This window comes from Mastigoproctus giganteus, chromosome 9 (genome assembly GCF_048544385.1).
Source record: "Mastigoproctus giganteus isolate SK-2022 chromosome 9, ASM4854438v1, whole genome shotgun sequence".
Taxonomy (NCBI): domain Eukaryota; kingdom Metazoa; phylum Arthropoda; class Arachnida; order Uropygi; family Thelyphonidae; genus Mastigoproctus; species Mastigoproctus giganteus.
Genome location: NC_143583.1, coordinates 63,642,450 through 63,666,866, shown reverse-complemented (window position 1 = coordinate 63,666,866; position 24,417 = coordinate 63,642,450). Strand labels below are relative to the sequence as shown.

The 24,417-nt window shown below is 38.0% G+C and overlaps 1 protein-coding gene across 1 annotated transcript in view; it reads right to left on the bottom strand.

The window, feature by feature from the left end:
* The window catches only part of mgl (low-density lipoprotein receptor-related protein megalin), a 1,043,262-nt gene that overhangs the window by 350,390 nt on the left and 668,455 nt on the right, over nucleotides 1-24,417 (bottom strand). The window contains exons 49-50 of the mRNA XM_090381453.1: nucleotides 15,710-15,835; nucleotides 3,303-3,419 (exon numbers count right to left, since the gene is read on the bottom strand). Coding sequence (XP_090237579.1) covers nucleotides 3,303-3,419; nucleotides 15,710-15,835 — 243 coding nt within the window. The remainder of the gene's footprint in view (nucleotides 1-3,302; nucleotides 3,420-15,709; nucleotides 15,836-24,417) is intronic.

The following is a 24,417-nucleotide window of genomic DNA, read 5'->3' as shown; positions in this document are numbered from 1 at the left end:
TAATATATAAGAGGAAAAGTGTGGGAGAAAACTGAACCTTGGCAAACACCAGCATTAGTGGAGAAGTTAGAAGACAGAGAGCCGTCCACCATCATATGCAGTAAGCAGGCAGAGAGAAAACTCGATTACCAATTAGAAAAAACAGTTGGCAAACCATAAGATACTGAAATAATTAAAGACAAACACCAGCCAAGGAATTAAAAATTTTTACTATAAAAATAAAATATACAGAAATAAAATATAATGAAATACTGTGGTACACTATCGGAAGACTAAAATACTACGATAAAAACATTAAAAATATAGTTAAAAATACCGAAGCAATAAAATTATCTAAAATAAACTGGATTAAAAGCGATAAAACCTGAAGCTTTCGGAGTCTGCTGTCTCCTATTATAAAATAAAATATAGTCTGTATATTTTATTTTTTTAGTAAAAATTTTTAATTCCTTGGCTGGTGTTTGTCTTTAATTATTGCAGTATGGAATTTCCCAACCCCCATAGGCCTGTTTGAAGATAAACCATAAGATGTAAGTTTATCTAGAAGATCTTTATGCCAAAGATTTTCTAGATAAAGCACATAGCAAAATTAAGAAAGGTCACAAGTAAAGATAAAATTTGAGAGTGTACGTGCAATTCAGACTTTTAATTTTCAAACAATTTAAAAGGTGAGATAAGAAACAATTTACTCCCACTATATCAGAAAAACACAATTAATAAGTGAACTACTAATGTTAAACAAATGCTAAGAAAAGCTAATAATTTTTAAGAAGTAGATTCTTGTATTTTAATAAATATAAGTGTCTACTTAGAAGTTCTCAAAATTTGCTCCAAATCCTTTCTCCTGTGTTAAATAGTTTAGAAATCTATGACACGGCAGAAATAGACTTTAATTTTTTAATTTTTAAAATTTTTTTACACTTTAATTTTTTTCTGTTCAATAATACTATAAAAATAAAATTTCTTATTTGTAATGACAGTGTTATTTTTTTTATATAAAAAATAAGCTCTTATAATTTATACTATGGCTCCACATAAATATTCCTCCTTCCTTTTTACTGTAAATAGTATCACAGAGATTTCCAAATATAAAATAACTCATTTGTACTGGATGAAAATATTTCTTCATAACATCATTCCACCACATTTTTAAGAGGTTAGTCATGAAAATTCTTCCACTATAGCCATTATGTAGAATGATAATGATGGATAAACTAAGTTTCTCTGAATGTTTATTTATACTCTTGACAAACTGAAAACACAATATCACATTTCACAATCAAACAGATCACCACAGATCAAATTTCACATGATATCAAATTACAGTTCATTCAAAATGAATTCTGCCAGGCGGCATGCATTATAATAATAATAATAATAATAATAATAATAATAATAATAATAAGAAGAAGAAGAAGAAGAAGAAAAATGCAAGACCCACACACTGCACCAGGGAAAATTAGTTGGCCGAAACCACCAGCTGCTGACTGGTAAAGAGATCGAAGCTATGACAGAAGGAGAGACCTACAAATACCTAGGGATGATGCAGGCTGAGCAGTCAGAGCACAAGGAAATCAAGAAGTGCCTGACCGAAAAATATCATCAAGAGACTCAGAAGCCTGCTGAAAGCAAAACTGAATGGAGGGAACACAGTTAAAGTCATAAACACCTATGCAGCTCCAGTACTAACATACACATTCGGGGTCATAGATTGGACTAACACTGAGCTAGAAGATATCATGCGAAAGACAAGGAAAATGATGACCAAGAGTCTCCAACACCACCCGAAGTCAGCAGTGGAGAGAATAACAATACCTCGGAAAGAAGGAGGAAGGGGCCTGATAGACTTGATAGTTAACCTGAACAGCGATAGTTAACCTGAAGGATTACTTTGAGAACAATACAGCACCACTCCACCAGGCCAGAAGGAAGATAGATAAGTGGTATACCCCACTCAACCTAAGTGCAGAAATACCTCCCACCAAGACAGTACAAGAAACGAAGTTAGAAAGATGGGCAAAGAAGACACTCCATGGCAGACACTACAATGACCTCCATCAAGATCACATCGACACCATTGCCTCGAATGCATGGCTCACAAGCGGGACACTCTTCTCCAAGACTGAAGTATTCATGCTGGCCATCCAAGACCAGGTAATCAACACCAGAAACTATAGAAATTACATTGCAAAGGAGCCCAGAATGTCAGATGACATATGTCGACGATGCCACCTGGCCTCAGAAACAATCCAACACATCACTGCAGGGTGCAAGGTGATCACCCAGACTGAGTACACTCATAGACACGACCAGGTAGCTAGGATAATACATCAGAAGCTAGCGAGGAAATACCAGTTGACCAAAGAAAGTGTACCATACTACAAGTACGAACCCCAGGCAGCACTAGAGACCCGAACCCTAAGCTCTACTGGGATTGTGCCATGATAATGGATAAGACCATCCTGCACAACAGACCAGACATTACTCTTGTGGACAAGATGGAAAAGGCTACCTACTTGATTGACGTAGCAGTGTCGAACACTAGCAATGTCCAGAAAACCAATGAGGAAAAAATTAGGAAGTACATGAACCTGAGACATGAGATCAAGGAGATGTGGCATATGCAAGAAGTATCAACCATCCCAATCATCGTTTCGACCACCGGTTGAATATGTCTCCCAGAGAACACCTACAAGGAACTCCAGAAAGTCGCAATCCTGAACGCCTGTAGGATAGTCAGAGATTTCCTCGACTGATGGTAACACCAGACATTACAACCACCCTGTGCACTTGGTAGCAGTACCCGTCACGGAGTGGAATCCCCCAATCGGGGAGAAATAATAGAAGAGCAACAACAACAACAATAATAATAATAAAACATAAGAAAGGTTATCTTAAAAGTTTCCAGTAATCAAATTAGTTGCCAATTAACATAAGAAAGGTTATCTTAAAAGTTTCCAGTAATCAAATTAGTTGCCAATTAAAGCAAAATAATTGCATTTCTAGAAGATGTATAAGAAGTCCAAACATGACTTTCAGTTGCTCTGTTGAACTATCACAGCAGATAAACTTATTTAATGCTGCTAATGAATAATTTTAAAAAACATTTTAACGAATAGTTTCAAAATAGTCTCAGTGGGTTCAGAGAAAATGATTTTGCACAAGAGGTACAAAAACCAATGGGGAGAGACCTGCTACTAGTTGCTGTTAACACCTAGCAGACAACCTGGGATGAATACTTACATGACACATGACAGGTTTCCTACAAACTTTAAATGTTGCTTGAAACAATATATACTTACCACATTGATCCTCGTCAGTTCCATCTCCACAGTCATTTTCGTGATCACATCTCCATGTATTAAAAATGCAACGACCATTACCACAACGAAATTCTACAGCACTACAGGTATGCAATTCTATTAAAAAATGTACAAGAAATTGTAATTAATTTGGAGCATTAAAAATATATTAGAAAGCAAAGAGAAATAAAACTTATCATCAAATTTATAAAACAAATAAGCTAGCTACTTTTGTAAGCTAGTGAATCATAACAAAACTAACAATGACCAGAGCCATAATGTGTCAGTATTAATTATTACGTAACCAAGATGGCTATATAATAATTAAAGGTTATTTCCTACTAAATTTGTGTAATTTATTTAAGTCTGACATGATGATTTCTCCAGCCTGTTTTGGCGTCATATATGACATTATGGTGGCATGTGTAGAGCAGATATCATCTTTTAAGGGCACAAAAGGTGATATTGTTGCACACGTTGGCACTAATGATATTAAGAGTAGGAGAACGGCGGAATTACTTAACAAGTACAAGTCAACACTGAAAAAAAAAAAAAAAAAAAAAAGCAGTGAGTTAGGGGTGAATTTGAAAGTGTCTGCAATTCTGCGATCAATTGTTATGTTATCCTTGTCGATCAATTCGGCCCTGGAAAGATTGCGCAAGGCTCAAGGGATAGAATTTTTCTCAGCCTGGTCTGTGCATGTTAACAGGAAAGACTGCTTCTACAGGGATGGGATACACTTAAATAGAAAGGGTGCAAGAATATTTGCTGATGCTATCAAGGCACTGTTAGGTGGGTCAGAAAACTGCTAGCTTGGGGGGATAAATGGACTAATAGATTAACAGTAGTCGCTGGCAGAGGTGAAAATGATTTTTGCACTGCTTCTATTGTAATGAGCAGCAGCCTGGAAAACAAGATGCAGGAGATTTCAGAGACTGCTGGGAGTCATTGCAGAACAAGTAAATGTATGGGCTGTGTTAGGGTAGTAAGAATAGGAACAGGTGCATGCATACTTGCGTTTACTCCAATGCTAGGAGTTTGGGAAATAAATTTGATGAATTTGAGGTGTTGCTCAAAACATCAAAGGCACATACGCTGAGTGATTCCTGAATTATGACCACCCCTATGAAAACTGAATGTGACCCGTTGACCACATGAGGTACTGGAGTGTGCAGTTAGTCGGTCTAGCTAGCATAGATAAGGTGTCAGTGGGTCAGTAGGTAGTAAAATTCTGAGCATGATGGGTAAAAGGAAGGATTTATCGGACTTTGATAAAGGACATATTGTGCAGCTGAACTAGCTGGTGCCTTGATTTCTGCAACAGCTGAACTGGTGGGGTGTTTGAGAGCTGCCATTGTTAAAGTGTACCAGGAATAGCATCAAAATGGTCAAACAATGACCCGACTGCAAAACTGCAAAGGTCAGCAAAAGGTTGATGTTAGAGGTGAGCATCAGGTCCGACGACTCATACAGGTGAACATGCACAGCACTGTTGAAGAGTTGACTACCCAATACAACATGGGCCAACCCAGAACAATATCTGGCATGACCATGTGTCGCACGCTCGCATGTATTGGCTATACCAGAAGACGACCCCTACATCATCCTCTCCTAACCAAGGTTCATCGGTGTAAAAGACTTGCCGTGTTCAAAGAGCATGCAAGTTGGGGATTAGAAAACTGGAAGAAGGGGGTGCTGGTCAGATGAGTCATGTTATTTACTCCACATTGTGGAGATTGTGTATGGATTTGGTGTCAACAACATGAGGCTCTTCATCCATCATGCATGGTATCAAAAGAGCAGGCTGGTGGAGGCGGTTGTATCGTGTGGGGCATGTTTCACTGGCAGCAACATGGACCCCTAGCAGTTCACGATAGCAGAGACTAGATTTACTGGCCTCTGCTATCATCAACTGCTTGCTGACTGTGTACACACCGTTACGTTATACTTTACTTATATAAACTCTAAAAGGAAGGGGATGAATCTGATTGGTCCACTTGATATAGATGGTTCGACTGTTGATGATCATGCTCAGATACCAAACAAACTGAATGAGTATTTTGCATCTACATTCACAAGAGGAGTTATTAACGTTTGAAAATGCCAGAAGGTTATCAAATTGTAGCAGCGTGCTTAATGATTTTGTAATAACTGAGAACTTTTGAAAGGCACCCGGGTTGGATGGGATCTATCCAGTTATATTAAAGGAGGCGGCAAAGGAAGTAAGCAAACCCTTAGCCATAATTATGAGAGCATCCTTGGACTCAGGGGAGGTTCCCACGGACTGGATATGTACAAATGTATCCCCAAATCAAAAAGAGGGATCAAAGGGTGACACGAGTAATTACAGATCAGTTAGTTTAACTTCTGTTCCGGGTAAAATAATGGAGTCACTGGTTAAAGATGAATTGCAGGATCATCTAGACAAGATTGCAGCAATAATTCAGACACAGCAAGGGTTTGTTAAGGGAAAGTCAAAATAATTTTTTGCATCCAGTTCCTTTGTAACCACATCATAATAACCAATCAAATCTGTGTTGTCTGACAAATTTGATTGGTTATTATGATGTGGTTACAAAGGAACTGGATGCAAAAAATAATTTTGATATTATATACTTGGATTTCAGGAAAGCTTTTGACACTGTTACGCATGGAAGACTACTGTAAAAATTGGAGCAGAATAGTATTAAGGGTAAATTGCTACAATGGATAAAAGGATTGTTGAGTGGGAGAAGACAGAGGTGGTAATCAATAGGCGCTGCTCTTCATGGACTAATGTTATTAGTGGAGTCCCACAGGGTTCGGTGTTGGGTTCACTGTTGTTTTGTATATATATGATATTGATGAAGGTATATCAGGCTTAGTGTTGAAGTTTGCAGATGATATAAAGGTTGGCAGGGTTGTTAATGAGAGTAATGGCAGTGTGCTACTGCAACAGGATCTAGAAAATTTGGGCAGATGGGCTGAGAAGTGGCTACTGAAGTTTAACCTTGACAAATGCAAAGTACTGCATATGGGTAAAATTAACCCCAGAGAAATGTACCAACTGTGTGGTACTACACTTAAGGTGGTAGAAAATGAAAAAGATTGGGAGTAATTGTGCAGTCAGATATGAAGTTTTCTGAGCAATGCAAACAGGCTGCCAGGGCAGGTCATGGGGTTTTGTCAATGATATACAGGAATTTTGCTAGCAGGGAAAAGGAGGTGATTGTCCCTCTGTATAAGGCAATGGTCAGTCCACACCTTGAGTACTGCGTACAGGTCTGGAGGCCTCATTTTAGGAAGGATGGAGATTTACTTGAGCGTGTACAGAGAAGGGCAACAAGATTGGCGAGGGCAATGAAGGGATCGCCTTACCAAGAGAGGCTTAAGTTCTGCAAATTACAATGGCTGGAGACTACGCACTTGCACGGTGATCTGATTGAGGTGTATAAGGCCTTGAATGTGTTGAGCACACTGAATTCTGATGGGATTCTTCCACTTGTTCAGATTACGAACCTAATGGGGCATAAATTCAAATTAAGGAAAGACAGATGTAGAATAGATGTGTGGAAATTTAGCCAGTGGGTGGTTAATTGCTCGAACAAACTTCCATCTGTCATTGTGGAAGTTGATAGGTTAAATAAATTTAAGGAGGAACTGGACAAACATTTAGAGGGAATGGTTGTGTGAATTTTTTTTTTTTTTTTTTGGCTGATGCTGCATAAGCTCATGCACTGCTTTCTGTCATCACGTGCCACTACAACTACTACTTTTTTACGAATGGTGTTGGTGTCATCCCAGATGACAATGCACCGAGCCAACGGGCACTTGATGTGCAAGAATAGTTTGAGGAACACAGTTCTGAGTTACAGCATATCGATTGGTCTCCCTCCGATATCAATCCCACAGAGCACTTGTGGGACACTATGGAAAGGCATATTAGGCATCTGGATACACCAATCACGTCTATACCTGCATTGCTAGCTGCATTACACACAGCTTGGTTAGCCATACCTACCGAACACTTCCGACATCTTGTTGAATCAATGCCACATCGATAGCTGCTGTACTGAGGGCAAAAGGAAGATCTACAAAGTATTAGGTAGGCGGTCATAATTCAGTGATCGCGCAGTGTATATTGTTGGGATATCAGAGACGAGGTGTCATAGATATAAGGAATGAAGATATGGAATTTAGGGAGTACAACGCATACAGGAATAGGAAGTACAATGCATACAGGAATAGGATACACAGGATAGGAAGGGAGCAGGGGTAATGCTATTAGTTAAGAAACACATAAAATCCAAATACAGTCAGTCAACATGGCTGGACAGTGCAGTGTCAAGTCACTTTGGTGTGATATAAGCACTGGGAAAGCAAAATTGAAAGGAGTGTGTTATAAACCTAAGGACTCTAATGAGTTAATAAACAACTGTACAGAGAAATAGAGTGGGCCAGTAAATCCAAGTGTTTTATAATGGGGGATTTTAATTTCCCAGATATTCACAGGAATTTATGGGTTATTATTATTATTATTAGCCGTATGGTGCAAGGAAGCCTGAGGCCTTATGCTGCACCAAGGAAGCCTTATGCTGCACCAGCCAAAAAAAATTTCTGAATTACCCTGAGAGAGAGAGAGAGAGAGAGAGAGAGAGAGAGAGAGAGAGAGAGAGAGAGAGAGAGAGTCACAAGTACAAAGAAATCACCAAGAAAGAGAAGAATGATGATATCCAGCTCAGGATCATGGGTATGCCAAGCCCATACTCACCAGATTGAGCCCCTGGGGTTGATTGGTCACTCACACACTAGCAAGGGTTTTCTGGATTTATTGGATGATTGTTTTCTACAGCAGCATATTTGGGAGGCAACTAGAGGGAGTAATACTCTTGATCTGATTATCAGCAGTGATTCTTCATGCATTAAGAATCTGCAGATAAAAGAACCACTAGGTCGCAGTGATCACAGTGTGCTGAAGTGGAATTTATTCAAAGAGGTAACTACCATCAAGTGTAAAGGGAAGAGTTTTTGCTTTCGTAAAGGTGACTATGGTGGTCTGAGACAGTATTCAAATTCTATATGGTGAGACCAACTGATGATGTTACCAAGAGCAAATTCAAAATGGGAAGCATTTGAAGAATTAATCTTGGAAGCTTTTCTAGGATTTTCATAGATTTTTTTCATACTTTTTTCATTCTTTTCATACTAGGCTTTTCATATCAATTAAGAAATATTGTTCAAGTTTAGGCCTAAATGGATGTCAGATGAACTAATGAGACACGTGGCAGAGAAGAAAAATGCATGGGATACATATAAATTAAAAGGTGACACAGAAGCCTATGATAGATATAAACTGGTCTGTAACCAAGTCACAAAGCAGGTCAGGCAGGCAAAGGCATATTATGAGAAATCCTTTGCAAAGGATGCAAAGAAAAACAGCAAAGAGTTCTTTACTTTCTTTATTTATGTAAACTCTAAAAGGGGGACGAATCAGATTGGTATACTTGCTATCGATGGTTCAAATGTTGATGATCCTGCTCAGGTAGCTAACAAACTAAATGGGTATTTTGCATCTACATTCACACATAAGGAGTTATTCAGGGAAGGGAATGCCAAAGGTGAATTAAACTCTGGTAGTGAGCTTAGATGATTTTGTAATAACTGAAGAGCAAAGTGGAGGAGAAATTGTTGAATATAAACATAAGAAATATTTATATTCAACAATTACTGGGGTGGATGGGATCTATTCAGTTATATTATAGGAAGCAGCAAAGGAAGTAAGCAAACCCTTAGCCATAATTATGAGAGCTTCCTTGGACTCAGGGGAGGTACCCATGGACTGGAGATGTGCAAATATGACCCCAATTCACAAAGGAGTATCAAAGAGTGACAAAAGTAATTACAGACCTGTTAGTTTAATTTCTGTTCCAGAGAAATTAATGAAGCACTGATTAAAGAAGCACTGCAGGATCATCTAGGCAAGACTTTAGTTATAGCTGGGAAACAGCACGGGTTTGTTAAGGGGAAGGCTTGTCTAACCAATTTGATTGGATACTATGATGTGGTCATGAAGGAACTGGATGCAGGGAATAATTTTGATATCATATATTTGGATCTTAGAAAGGCTTTTGATACTGTTGCACATGGAAGACTGCTGCGCAAATAGGAGTAGTGTGGCATTGGAGTCAAACTGCTGCTATGGATAAAGGGATGGATGAGTGGGAGAAGACAGAGTGGTAATCAATGGACACTGCTCTTCGTGGACTAATGTTATAAGTGGAATTCCCCAGGGTTCTGTATTGGGTCCATTGTTGTTTTCTGTATTTATTAATGATATTAATGATGGTACATCAGGCTAAATGTCCAAGTTTGCAGACGATACGAAGGTCGGCTGGGTTGTTAATGACACTAATGACAGTACACTGCTGCAACAGGATCTAGAAAAGTTGAGCAGATGGGCTGAGAGGTGGCAAATGAAGTTTAACATTGACAAATGTAAAGTACCAAATATGGGAAGCAGTAATGTATTAACTTTGTGGTACCACTCTGACATTGGTAGAGAATGAAAAGGACCTGGGGATAATTGTGCAGGCAGATATGAAGTTTTCTGAGCAGTGCAGACGGTCTGGAGTAGCTCATGGTATCTTATCAATGATATACAGGAATATTTCTAGTAGGGATAAGGAGATGATTATCCCTTTGTATAAGGCAATGTTCAGGCCCACCTTGAGTACTGTATACAGTCTGGATGCCTCATTATAAGAAGGATGGAGAGCTGCTAGGATGAGTACAGAGAAGGGCAACAAGATTAGTGAATGAAACAAAGAGTTGTCTTACGAAGAAAGGCTTAAATTTTGCAAATTAGTGTCTGGAGGTTAGGCACCTGTGAGGTGATCTGATTGAGGTGTATAAAGCCTTGTATGGTTTCAACATGCTCAATGCTGATGGGATTCTTCTTCTTGCTCAGAATAATGGTCTGAGAGGGTATAAATTCAAACTGAGGAAAGACAGTTGTAGGATAGATGTGCAGAAGTTTGCCTTTAGCCAGCAGGTGGTTGATTGCTTAACAAACTTCCTGTCGTTGTAGAAGTTCACAGCTTAAATAGATTCAAGGCAGAACTAGACAAACATTTGGAGTGAGTGGATGGGTGAAATGAGAAGAGTTTTTTTTTTTTTTTTTGGCTGATGCTATATAAGCTTGCTTTTTTGCATGTGATCATGTGATAATGAGCTTGGTGGTTTTCCAGCACTTTCGGCTTACTGTCTGATACTATTTTCATTCATTAGTTGTTTGCCACTTTTCAAAATTCTCACTTTGGTTTCGTTCTTTTAATAATATGTCTGAAAAAAAAATTATTAGGTCTATCCTTACTAGAGGCTTTGTTACAAGCACATTTACAGATCATTTTTAACATCCGTTGCTATGCAGGACAGAAAAGCAGCTGCAGCCCCTCCACTACAGCTTACTGGTTGCTGTAGTGGAGGGACTGCAGCTGCTTTTGATAAGTCTATCTGGGTTGAGGAATTATTCAAACACTTTTCTCATTCTGTATCATCCCAGGTATATTTTTCCCTTTTTGTTTTTTTAATATGCTGTTCAACCTTCATCTCTGTTCTACCAGACTAACTATTTTATTATTTTATAAATCTTGTGATAGCTTTTAACGAGTAAAAGAGATACACAATTTTGCATATATTTAAGAGTTATTTACTTCTAAAAATTTCTTCTACTTATTTTATGCAATTCATTCATGATATCTTTATGCTTGCAACGAAGACTTATTGTTTCACTGACAATCTGGAGTTTTACTCTTTCCAAATAATCAATTTATTTAATATAATGGTAAGCTCCTCATGTAAAATAATAGAGTAATTAAGTAAATAGAATAGATATTTATGTCCTAAAAATATGATATTATTGAAATTGTTGTTGTTTGGTTTTTTAGGAGCATTAGCAACTAAGGCCATATTGCTCCGGGAATATGCGGTGGTCATTCCCTGACCTTTCCGCATCCTCCGTATTTGGTGGTGACGGGCTCGAACCCCGGTCTAATCAAGAAGCGTGTGCTACGCACTGCTGCTCCTTCCCACCTGGCTACGGAGGCGCCTGATATTATTGAAAAATTTTCTTAAACTATTACCCATTTGGCTGGTTGCTGCAAGAATATCATATATGTATTTTTCCTGTCCTCAATAAAGGGCATTTATGGTTTATCATGACTAATTTTTGTTTTTTTTTCAAATGCATCCTATTGAGAGAATGCAATTTTGAACAACCACTACATGTGAAATTAGCATTAGTAGTGGAAAAGGATGCAAGAAAGCAAGCTTATACAGCATCAGTCAAAAAAAAACACAAAAAAAAAAACTCACATAACTTCTCCATTCACTCCAATATTGTGCCTAGTTCTGCCTTGAATTTATTCAAATTACACATTTCCAACAACAGATGGAGGTTTGTTACAACAACCATCTGCTGGGTAATATTCTCACACTTTATCCTGCAACCATCCTTATTCGATTTAAATTTATGCCCGATCAAGTGTGGTTTGAGCAAGAGGAAAGACGTCATCAGCAACGATTATCCATACAGAGCCTTAAAACGCCTCACTTGAATCTCTTATTATTATTATTATTATTAGCCATATGGTGCAAGGAATTATTAGCCATGTGGTGCACTAGCCAAAAAAAAATTCACGAGTTACCCTGAGAGAGAGAGAGAGAGAGAGAGAGAGGAATCACCAAGAAAGAGAAGAATGATGATATCCAGCTCAGGACCCTGGGTTTGCCAAGCCCATACTCATCAGATGTGAGCCCCTCTTACATGCACCTAGTCCCCAAATGCTGCAATTTGCATAAATGAATCCTTTCCTGGTAAGGCCAGGCATGAATGGTGCTTCTTTTTTTTTTCTTGGCCAAAGGGTTGGGAGCATTACATAGCCACAGAAAAATGTGTGCATGTGGACTACCACGATGTTGAAATTCTATGCACTTGAAAAACGTTGACCACGTAAAATTGACCAATCTGGGTATAACATTTCAACTACAATATATTCATAATTACATTCACAATAGTTTTGAAGTATATTGCACAAATTACAGCATCTTAGTTCACTAGCATCACCTTCCGCATGAAGGCCATGTCACTCGAATTATCCTCATTAACATTGATCCCATTATTATTATTATCATTAGCCATATGGTGCAAGGAAGCCTGAGGCTTACGCTGCACCAGCCAAAAAAAATTTCTGAGTTACCGTGTGTGTGTGTGTGTGTGTGTGTGTGTGTGTGAGAGAGAGAGAGAGAGAGAGAGAGAGAGAGAGAGAGAGAGAGAAGTAGAAGGAAATCACCAAGAAAGAGAAGAATGATGATATCCAGCTGAGGACCCTAGGTGTGCCAAGCCCATACTCACCAGATGTGAGCCCAACTTGTACAATAGCTGAAACAAGTGCGGCCAACTGATTTCAGTGGTACTGAGTCAAGAATACTACAGGTTTACAGAGCTGTCTAATCATAGCAAACAGGTCGTGCTTACATTGAGCCCAGTAGTAGGTTGAGTTTGGAATTGTCCTTAGGAAGGCCAAGTTGTTTTTGATGCAGCTGTTAATGTATTCTTTAGACTGAACTTGCTCACGGGTCAGTTTAGTATCTTTGCCTATGAATTTGAAAGCCACTGTCAAAAGTCTCTCGTTCTCAATCTCATTATCTTCATTGATACATAAAGGAGATGATATGGAGTAACACCGAGTCGGTCAGATTGTCTGAGCTCGCTTGTTGCTATCATGAACGTAGTTACATGTAAATTCTCTCTGAACATTCTGACTTGTCCATGAAAAATACTGAGAAAGGGCAGTTCCTCTGCATGCTCATCAAACAGTAAGCTCTGTGGTATGTTAGTTTCTCCTCAGGCGATTCTAAGATATTTATCTAGGCTCCACAATGTTTGCTGTTGGGTGACAAGACTTTTCTTGATTGGAACTGCTTCCCTTATGTTGTCTTTAGCCAAATTAATTTCCATGTGATTGTAATCAAAGAATGACTGATCTGTTATGATTTGATATAATCAATAGAGAGATGTGTCACTCAAACACTGAAGTCACGTTTTAACCACGCGCTTTCTTACTAACCTGATCAAATAGTTGGACTCATGTATTTTCCTGTATTTTATATGCATGCTTATACAATGATCATCATTAATCTCCTTTGGTAAGCAATGGACCATCGCGTTGAGGGAAACAGGCACATTGATCACTTGGCCCAGAATGCTATATTGTCTGGATACCTGTCTCAGGCACCTTATCTGCATAAACACGGATAAAATAAAGCGAGGAGAAATGAGCTTCTCTGTCAATCCAACTTCAGTAAATGTGATGGAATTTCTTGATAGACAAAGCCGCTCAACTTTGATAGCACTGGAATGGTGTTTTTAAGTGATCCTCTACAGCTATTACACGCAAGGATCCTGTTGACTTCAACATCGGGAAATACAGCATGTATCTTTAGCGGCTGGTTTCTTTGCACCATTTTCAAACCATTGATGATTGCAAATGTAGCATACAGAACAGAAATAATTTTTTGTAAATCTCCTATCAAATTCTTGATGCACTTATGTAAATAGTAGTGGTGTATGGAAAAAGAGGTTCATCATTTAAACTCATCTGCTCTGCAATTGGAAAATTGTTCTGTTGTATATAATTAATATTCACTTTGAATACATCAATGTTAGATGGAGAGGCATTGCTGGTTGAAGGCACTGCTCAATCCAATGCTTGATTTTCTGTTTGTCTTTTAAGCAATCTTGATAGTCTTTTTCATTCTCGAGCACTCATTGCTACCTTCATCTTTATTTTCTTAGGCCTTGTCACTTTCATTCTTGCTGGATACTCTCAAAAACACTCTGCACTTGACTTCAGCATTATTGAACACAATTTCCAAAATTACTGATATGAAAACTTCTATAGTGCATCTAACAAAGGAATGTAATGAAAATACAAGACGAAAAAAGAAATTGTTGACAAATATTTGTACTGTTGCAGTCATATGACAAATACTTTCATCAACCGGTGAAATACCACCACTTTACTTATTGGAGGCTTGAAGTGGTAAAACCCATGTTTAGTCTCTAGAGCGAAGTTTCCGGCACCCCCCTCCCCCCATACTTCTCCTTCAACCCATGCACGGTACTAAGTACTATAGGTTTTGATACCTTTCGTGTTTGGGGTTTTCATAAAAAAAAAAAAAAAAAACTTGTATTGTTACAATTACACTATTCAACAAGTGACTACAATCAAAGGGATATTGGGCTATTGGCTTGGATTTCGCTAACCACTTTGAAGCCAAGGATGTTTTCACATAAAATAAAACATCTTTCGTGCATACAAGCATTTTTTTTTGTTTTATTGCATTTTTCTACTGAAGTTCAATGAAATACAAATGAACAGTGTTTGAATTTTGTAAATAAGTTCACTTGACCAGTACGATACTCAAGGTATCGTACTGGTCAAGAAATATGAATTATGCACTCTAATCACACTACTAGTGAGTGTTCGGCACAGACTAGTGGTGGGAGCACAGGAAGCGCCTTTGGCGGTAGCAGATGATGTCACTTCCGTGGTGCATTTTTCGTCAGGTCACATCTTGATTTATCCAAATCTGATCAACCAATCAGATTTACTCAGTTATAGGTGCCCCAAGGATGTTTTACATAAAAACAAAAAAAAAAAAAAAAAAAACATTTCCCATTTCACACATCCATTCTCTCCAACAGTGTGTCCAGTTCTTCCTTGAATTTATTTAAGCTATCAACTTCCACAACGACAGATGGAAGTTTCTTCTTCCATCTGTTTGTTCTATCATCTAAAAGCAAATTTCTGCACATCTAATCTAAAACTGCCTTTCCTCAATTTTAATTTATGCCCCTCAGTATATGTAAGTGGGTTTGTTCTGTGTGTGTTTTTTCCAAAAAAAAAAAAAAAAAAAACCAACAAAAAAAAAAAAAAAAAAAAAAACCTTGTTTACTATAAAAGCAAGTTGGCTGTTTACAACAGGCCCTGTAGAATCAAATGTTTCTTCAAGAGAGTAAGGCTAGTGTTTTCTGCAGGAATATCTTACTTCTTATCTGTAGTAATGTATCACGTTATTATGTCATAATAACCTATCTTTACTGTTTTAATGAATTTAAAATATCAAAATATAAGGAAATGGTTATTGGAGGAAAGGAGGCACAAAGTATTTCCAGTTGTACTCTGCCACTAACATTCCCTTTAAATTTGTTTTTCTACCATATTATAATCAACGTCCAGTACTGCAAATGAAAAATTAAGTAACTGTAAAATTTTCAACAGGTTAAGCAGAAGCTGCTCATTATAATCTATTGAAATAACTTAATTGGCAGATATTTAAAATAAATAACAGTTATAGCTATATACCACAAAACTTTTCATCTTCATCTGTGTTATCTCCACAGTCATCATCTCCATCACAGGCCCACAAACGTGGAATACACTTTCCATTGGAGCATGCAAATTTGCTATCACTACAAGTAATGTTTTCGGCTAAAAGGAAAATAATTATTTTATATTTAAAAGTTTAACAATACGTTAATAACACTGCATAATTTAATATGAATTAAACAATAAAATAAAAATAAATCAATATTGAAATAAACAATAAACTATGGAAATGAACTGAGCTGACCTGAACTTTACAAGTCGTGATACTTTATGATAAATGGATGGAAAGAGACACATGGTGGATGTTCAGAAGGCCCCATTATGTGTATTTTATCTAAATATGTTACATAAACCTCCCAATAATCTGCTCTAGGTTATATAAAGTCATGTAAGCAATAGTTGACTAGTTCACTTACAATTTGGAGAAAAGGACAGTGATAAGGATGTGGTCCCACAAAAGATAACATATAGCAGTAAAACCATAAAAGATGTCAAAATTATTTCAAAGCAAAACTCATTAAGACAGCATCACTAAAGAACATGGCATGTATTATGTGAAGAGGAGAAGCTGTTTAAACAGTTCCATTAAGGTCAGACCAGGAAGACTGCCAATGGGAAGAAAAACAATGTACAAGCATAACTGCATTTGTGAGTCATTCAGCAAAGAAGTTACTTCAGAAATAGTCACAGGTCCACAGTGAGAAATCTCCTCAACAAAGATCTTGGTGTAAAACCATGCTGCCCTTCATTTGTTAATGGATTAAATGATACAAACATGCAGAACCAATACCAAGTTTGTTAACACATCCTGGATTTTTTTCCCAACAATTCTTGAATATGGACAAATGATATTCTCCAATGACTATGAATTTGAAAAATAGGAAATGTTTATTTCTGGAGCAGGTGAAACATTTAGGACTAATTCAATAGATGTGGTTTCAATAAGATGGTTTCAATCTGATTCATTTTGCCATTGGTGTACAGAAATTTTTCACTGCAGTGTACTGAGATATGTGGATTGGATGTGGATGGAAAGAGACATATAAGAAACTTATATTGGAAACATTCACTGGATAACTTTATTTATTTGATTAAGAACTTTTTTCTTTCTTTCCAAAAAAATTGCATTATTAATTTTGTTGATAACAAAATCTACTATCATTAACAACTTTCAGTAAAATTAGTCTTGATAATGATGTTTACCATAATAGTAGAAACAAGAAATATAGAAACCAAATTAAAATAAAGGTATTATACTTTGCTGTGAATTGCTATCTTTTTTAATTGTTTACCAATCCGGCAGCTAATCATTGTTTACTTTAAATAATAGTAAATAGCAATGTCAATTTAAATCCTTACAGAAACTGGCCATTGCTGGGAATGTCAAATATCACTACAGTTCCCTTGTCATCCTGGATGCTAGTGGAAGGTTAGATTGGGAATAATTGTTGTTACTGTTACTTTTAATACAAGAGTTTCAGAATCAAGCTTTCAATAAAATATTACAAACTTTTAGAAAGTCATTCAAGATTACAGAAGAAATAGAACTGAAGTTTGACTTGAAACAATAGAAAGCAAAATACATGCTGCTACCACTGCAAATATATTTTAATGCAATGTGTTTCCCTCAAAGTAAAACCAACATTAACTATTTTTTTTTATTCTTACGAGCACTCTAAACTTCCTTCAGTGGAGCCAATTGCAAATTCTAAATAAAAAGCATTTAGGAAAGTAATCATTAAAGCTACAAGGCTTTTTATACCAACTAAGATACATTGCTTTTAGGTTTAGACCTAAATGGATGCCAGATGAACTGAAAAAACTAGTCACAGAAGAAAAATGCATGGGATAATTATAAATTAGCACGGGACACAGAAACCAGCAAGTACAAATTATTCCACAATGAAATCTCCAAGGTTACGAAAGCTAAAACAAATTATCAGAAATCTTTAGCTAAGAAGGCAAAGTAAATTAGCAAAGAATTACTTGCTTATGTCAACACTAGAAGGAAAGAAATGAACCAAAATGGCCTATTATATATGTGTGATATAACTACTAATAATCCTGTTCAGGTTTTTGACAAGATAATTAAATATTTTGCATCTACATTCACCTGTAAAGAAGTTTTTATGAATGGGAATAGTAGAACACAAGCAATAACTGGTAGCTAAAAGATTTTCTAATTGAGAAGAAAGTGGAAGAGAAATTAGTGATGCTAAAGTAAATAAGGCACCAGGCTAATGGGATATATCCAATTATGTTAAGAGAAGCAGCAAAACAGGAAAGAAAACCTTTAGCTATAATTATGAGAACTCCCATGGATTCGGGGAAGGTCCCTATGGATTGGAGATTGCAAAAAATGTCACCCCAATTCACAAGGGTGGGGGTCAAAGAGAGAGAGAGAGAGAGAGAAATTACAGACTTGTAATTTTGACTTCAGCTTGTTTTGATTTTAACTGGTCAGAGAAGTAATGCAGGACCATCTAGACAGGAATGCAGCCACAAGACAATCACAACATGGATTAGTTAAGGAGTGATCTTGTCTGACCAATTTGATCTGTGCAATTGGATACAAAAAATAGTTCTGACATCATATACTTAAATTTCAGACAAGTTTTTGATACTTTTCCACATGAAAGACTGCTGTACAAAATGGAAGATGTATCATTAGGGGCAAGCTACAGAGAAAGGGATGATCTTGATATAGGGGTGCCTCCGTAGCCAGGTGGGCAGGAGCAGCAGTGCGTAGCACACGCTTTTTGATTAGACTGGGGGTTCGAGCCCGTGACCACCAAATACGGAAGATGCGGAAAGGTCAGGGAATGACCACCGCATATCCCCAGAGCAATATGGCCTTAGTTGCTAATGCTCCTAAAAAAAAAAAAAACCCAAACCAATCTTAATATAGGATTCTTGTGGGAAAAGACGGGGTGGTTACCAATGGGAATTTCTCTTCTTAGATTAATGAAATCCCCCTACTCAAGGTTCAGTGCTAAGCCTCAGGGAGCTCTCATCTGGTGCATATGGGCTTGGCACACCCAAGGTCCTGAGCGGGATATCATCATCATTCTCTTTCTTGGTGATTTTACTTCTACTTCTGACTCTTGTTTTCTCTCTCTCTCTCTCTCTCTCTCTCACAGGGTAATTCAGAATTTTTTTTTTTTTGGCTGGTGCAGCATAAGCCTCAGGCTTCTTTGTACCATATGGCAAATTAATAATAATAATAAATGAGAGACCAGCAGAAGAAGAACCTAAAACAGAAGGAACTGCCAGCTTGGGAAAGAAGATTTCAGCAGAAGATAGAAGAATTAAGAGTCAAGATAGGTCAGATGACCCAGTACCAACAGGGTAATAGAAGTAAGAAACTGATTGGAAAGGTGAAGAGCATTCTCAAGAGAGACAGCATCCACAGCAAACATGAGACCAGAAATCAGAGAATAGGAGAATACTTGGACACACAGAAGCAGAACCTTCTTGCACTCAGCAAAAAACTATGCAGATACAAAGAAAGCTCCCAGAGGAAAATAAACAACTGAATCTTCGATAAGGACCAAAGAGCCTTCTACAGGAAACTGGGTGAAGATGAGAAAGCAGGAAATGGACCATCTGAGAAGAAGATGATCAAGGAGTTCTGGGGAAATATCTGGAGCAGTGAAGTAAGACATAACAGCAGAGCACCCTGGACAGAAGTAGAATGGAAGAAAACCAAGGACATACAATGAGATGAGAGAGTGGGAGATTCGAGAAGAAGAAGTAAAACAGTCTATCAGGAACACCCAAAACTGGTGAACCCCAGGAATTGTTAACATCCACAAATACTGGTACAAGAAGCCCACCTGCACACACAAGCACCTAGCAGAGCAGTTCACTCGGATGATAAGGCACCCGGAGACAATCCCAAAGTTTCTCACCGAAGGAGTCACACATCTGAAGCCTAAAGACGAAGATACAAGAAACCCAGTGAAATACAGGCCAATCACCTCCCAACGATGTACAAGATCTTGACTAACTGCATAACCAAGAAGATATCAGACCACTTAGAGAGTCAGAACATAATGACTGAAGAGCAGAAAGGATGCAAGGAGCAATTAACCATAGATGCCGCAGTTATGGAGCAAGTCTACAAGAAGCACTGCAACCTATACACGGCCTACATCGATTACTCCAAGGCCTTTGACTCCGTACCTCATAGCTGGTAGAGACCCTGAAGAGCTACAAGGTCAATCCGATAGTGACAAACGTCCTAGGAGCAACAATGGTGAAATGGAGTACCACCATTAAGGTCGAGAACATCACAACCAGGCCAATCCCCATTAGAAGAGGAATCTTTCAGGGAGATGCCCTGAGCCCATGTGGTTCTGTCTAGCACTCAACTCGCTATCCACCATGCTTAACGGCAGCAAGTATGGATATAATCTCAAAGAAGGAAGAAAGAACCTGTACACCCTCACCCACCTGATGTACATGGATGACATCAAGCTTTATGCGGCAACCGAGAAGCAACTTGAGCAACTACTCCGGATCACCGAAGAATTCAGCAAGGACATCAGAATGGAATTTGGTCTTGATCCACACACTGCACCAGGGAAAATGGGTTGGCCAAAACTACCAGCTGCTGACTGGTAAACAGATCGAAGGTATGACAGAAAGAGAGACCTACAAATACCTAGGGATGATGCAGGCTCACCAGTTAGAGCACAAGGAAATCAAGAGGTGCCTGACCGAAAATTATCATCAGAGACTCAGAAGCCTGCTGAAAGCAAAACTGAACGGAAGGAACACAGTTAAAGCCATAAACACCTATGCAGTTCCAGTACTAACATACACCTTCGGGGTCATAGATTGGACTAACACCGAGCTAGAAGATATCATGCGAAAGACAAGGACAATGATGACCAAGAGCCACCAACACCACCTGAAGTCAGCAGTGGAGAGAGAGACTAACAATACCTCGGAAAGAGGGAGGAAGGGGCCTGATAGACTTGATAGAACAACAGAATACAGTGATAGTTAACCTGAAGGATTACTTTGCAAACAACACAGCACCACTCCACCAGGCCAGAAGGAAGATAGATAAGTGGTATACCCCACTCAACCTAAGTGCAGAAATACCTCCCGCCAAGACAGTACAAGAAACGAAGTTAGAAAGATGGGAAAAGAAGACACTCCATGGCAGACACTACAATGACCTCCATCAAGATCACATCGACGACACCATTACTTCGAATGTATGGCTCACAAGCGGGACGCTCTTTCCTGAGACTGAAGGATTCATGCTGGCCATCCAAGACCAGGTAATCAACACAAGAAACTATAGAAAATACATCTCAAAGGAGCCCGGAATGTCAGATGACACATTATTATTATTATTATTATTAATAGCTACATGGTGCACGGAAGCCTGTGACTTATGCTGCACCAGTCAAAAAAAAAAAAAAAAATTCCGTGTTACCCTGAGAGAGAGAGAGAGAGAGAGAGAGAGAGAGAGAGAGAGAGAGAGAGAGAGAGTGAGAGAGAGTCAAAAGTAAAGGGAATCACCAAGAAAGAGAAGAATGGTGATATCCAGCTCAGGACCCTAGGTGTGCCAAGCTCATACTCACCAGATGTTTGCCCCTGAGTTTACATGTCGACGATGCCACCTGGTCTCAGAAACAATCCAACACATCACCACGGGGTGCAAGGTGATCACCCAGATTGTGTACACTCATAGACATGACCAGGTAGCCAGGATAATACATCAGAAGCTAGTGAGGAAATACCAGTTGACCAAAGAAAGTGTACCATACTACAAGTACGAACCTCCAGGCAGTACTAAAGACCCGAACCCACAAGCTGTACTTGGACCACGCCATAATAACGGATAAGACCATCCCCCACAACAGACCGGACATAACATTTGTGGACAAGATGGAAAAGGCTACCTACCTGATTGACATAGCGGTGCCGAACACTAACAGTGTCCAGAAAACCCATGAGGAAAAAATTAGGAAGTACACGAACCTGAGACATGAGATCAAGGAGATGTGGCATATGCAAGAAGTATCAACCATCCCAATCATCGTGTCAGGAACCGGTATGGTACCAAAGACTCTACATAGCAGCCTAGCAACAATAAGTCTCTCAGAGAACACCTACAAGGAACTCCAGAAAGTTGCAATCCTGAATACCTGTGGATAGTCAGAGATTTCCTTGATCAACAGTAACATCAGACATTACAACCACCCTGTGTACTTGGTAGTTGTACCCGTCACGGAGTGGAATCTCCCAATCAGGGAGAAATAGTAGAAGAGCAACAATAACAATAATAATAATGTTGTTTTCTATATTTTTTTCTGAATGATGGTGTATGAGGCGTAATGTCTAAGTTTGCAGACAAAAATTGGCAGGGTGGTTAATTCAAAGTAATCACGATATCTATTGCAACAATCTGACAAAATTAAGCAGAATGGCCTGAGAAGTGAAATTTAACATTGAAAAATTCCAGGTACTTGGTATGGTTATCAGTAATTCCAGAATAACATATCAACTGTGTCATACCACACTCAAGATAGTATAAACCAAAAAATACCAAGTGGTAATCGTGCAGTCAGACATGATGTTCGTTGAGCATTGCAGATGGGCTGGTAATGTGGCTTATGATATTTTGTCAATGATATACAGAAAATTTCTCATTAGGGATAAGAAGGAAAATATTCCACTGTACAGGGCAATGATTAGGTCATATCTTGGGTACTGCCTACAGGTCTGAAAGCTTCATTTTAGGAAGAATGTGGAACTGTATGAGAAGAAAGAGTAAAAAGTTTAGCAAGGGGAACAAAAGGATACTTTCACTAAGAAAGAATTTCAGTTCTGCAAATTATAGCATCTGGAAACTAAGCAACTGCATGGAAATCTAATTGAGGGGTTTAAGGCTTTGAATGGATTGGTTAAGCTAAATGTTGTTAGCACCCTTACTCTTATTGAGACTACACAAATAGGGATCATAAATTTAAACTGAGGAAAGATGGTTTTAGGATAGATGTACAGAAATTCGGTTTCAGCCATCCTGTAGTTTATTGATGGAAAAAATTTTCTTCTGCTGTTGTGGGAGTGAGTAGTATGAATAAAGTTAATGAAAAAATTAGACAAATTATCAAAGGGATAGACAGGTGATGAGGGAAGTGTTTTTGGGGTGCCAATACTAATACATTGTAACCAGACATATGATGAAACTGAATACTTCATGATTAAGTTAAACCATGAATTAATTTACTATCTGTAATGGAACTCCCACTTCTGCTATTATTTAACCGACTCCATGATGCAACTGTACTCTATGGGAACTGATTCCTTGTTATAGGTTGGCCACTTGAGAGAAAAATAATTAATCATGAGAACCATATTGACCCTAGAGTGGAATTCTGGTAGGTCATCATCTTATTTATCAATTTTCTGGAAACTATTTTTACCAAAATTTTTACTACTTGGGGCCACATTATTTTTTTATATTTACATTGACTAGAATACTGAAATTATGGCGAAGGTAAAGAAAGCCAACACGAGAATGACGAGAAACATTGGATAACTTATGCAGAAAATTAGTTTCCCAATAGGACACTCTGGAGCTGCTCACTTGGTAAACAGACAGTAGGTGTTATCGGTCTGGAGCAAAGTCGAGAACGATATACTGATTGACAGGTTGGCATGGCAAACAATGTGCTGATTGGTGCATGAATACAACACACGATAACATTGGTTTAGTATACTATAACTCAGAAGCACTAATGGTAACTTGCCCTAATCGCCGCTTTCCATAACGGTGAAAAAAGGTCAGGTTACTTCCACTTGAATCCCAAGGCAGCTTGAATCCCTTCCAAAATGGAGGGGGTAACCTAACCTTTTTTTTTTTTTAGAATCATGGGTGGACTAGCTCAGAAATTGTTTATTAACAAAATATTAATTTTTTATTACTGTACTTTTATTTTTTAAGACACTCGTTCTTATACACATGCATCATAACGTCAACCAACACCTCAATAGCTATTCGCTATATATATATTTATATATATATATAAAGAATCTTTCTTTCTTTTCCTATTATTTCCTAACCTAACGTTTAAGATTAGGTCATGAAATATAAAGAAACCTTTTCTATTATTTCCTAACCTACCATTTAAGGTCAGGTTACAAAATATAATGAAAAATAGAGAAACCTTTTCCTTTTTTCGTAACCAAACCTAAATCAACAATATAGTAAAAACACTCATGAACTCCAAAAATCTGTTTTTAATAATGATAAAAAAAAAAACATAATGAAGAACGTAAAAATGAACAGAACGAAACTTTTATTAATTTAGTTTTCATCAAAAAATCAACCAATGCTTTATTTTCCTTACAAATTTCTTCCATCTTTAAAAGTTCATCGCTACTATTATCTGTTTACTGTTCATCACAAAACTATTATGCACCGTTCTTTACTCATAAATACACATTATAATGCCAACCAATGACTACACAGTAGCTTGTTGTCTGTCGCGTCCACCACTAATCATTTCATCGTTTGCCACGCCAACTTCTCAATCAATATATCCTTCTCGATTTCGGCTCCAGACCGATAACAGCCACCGCCTGTTTACCGAGCGAGCAGCGCTAGAGTCCGGTGTCGGGAAAGTAATTTTCTGCGTAAGTTATCTGACGTATCATTC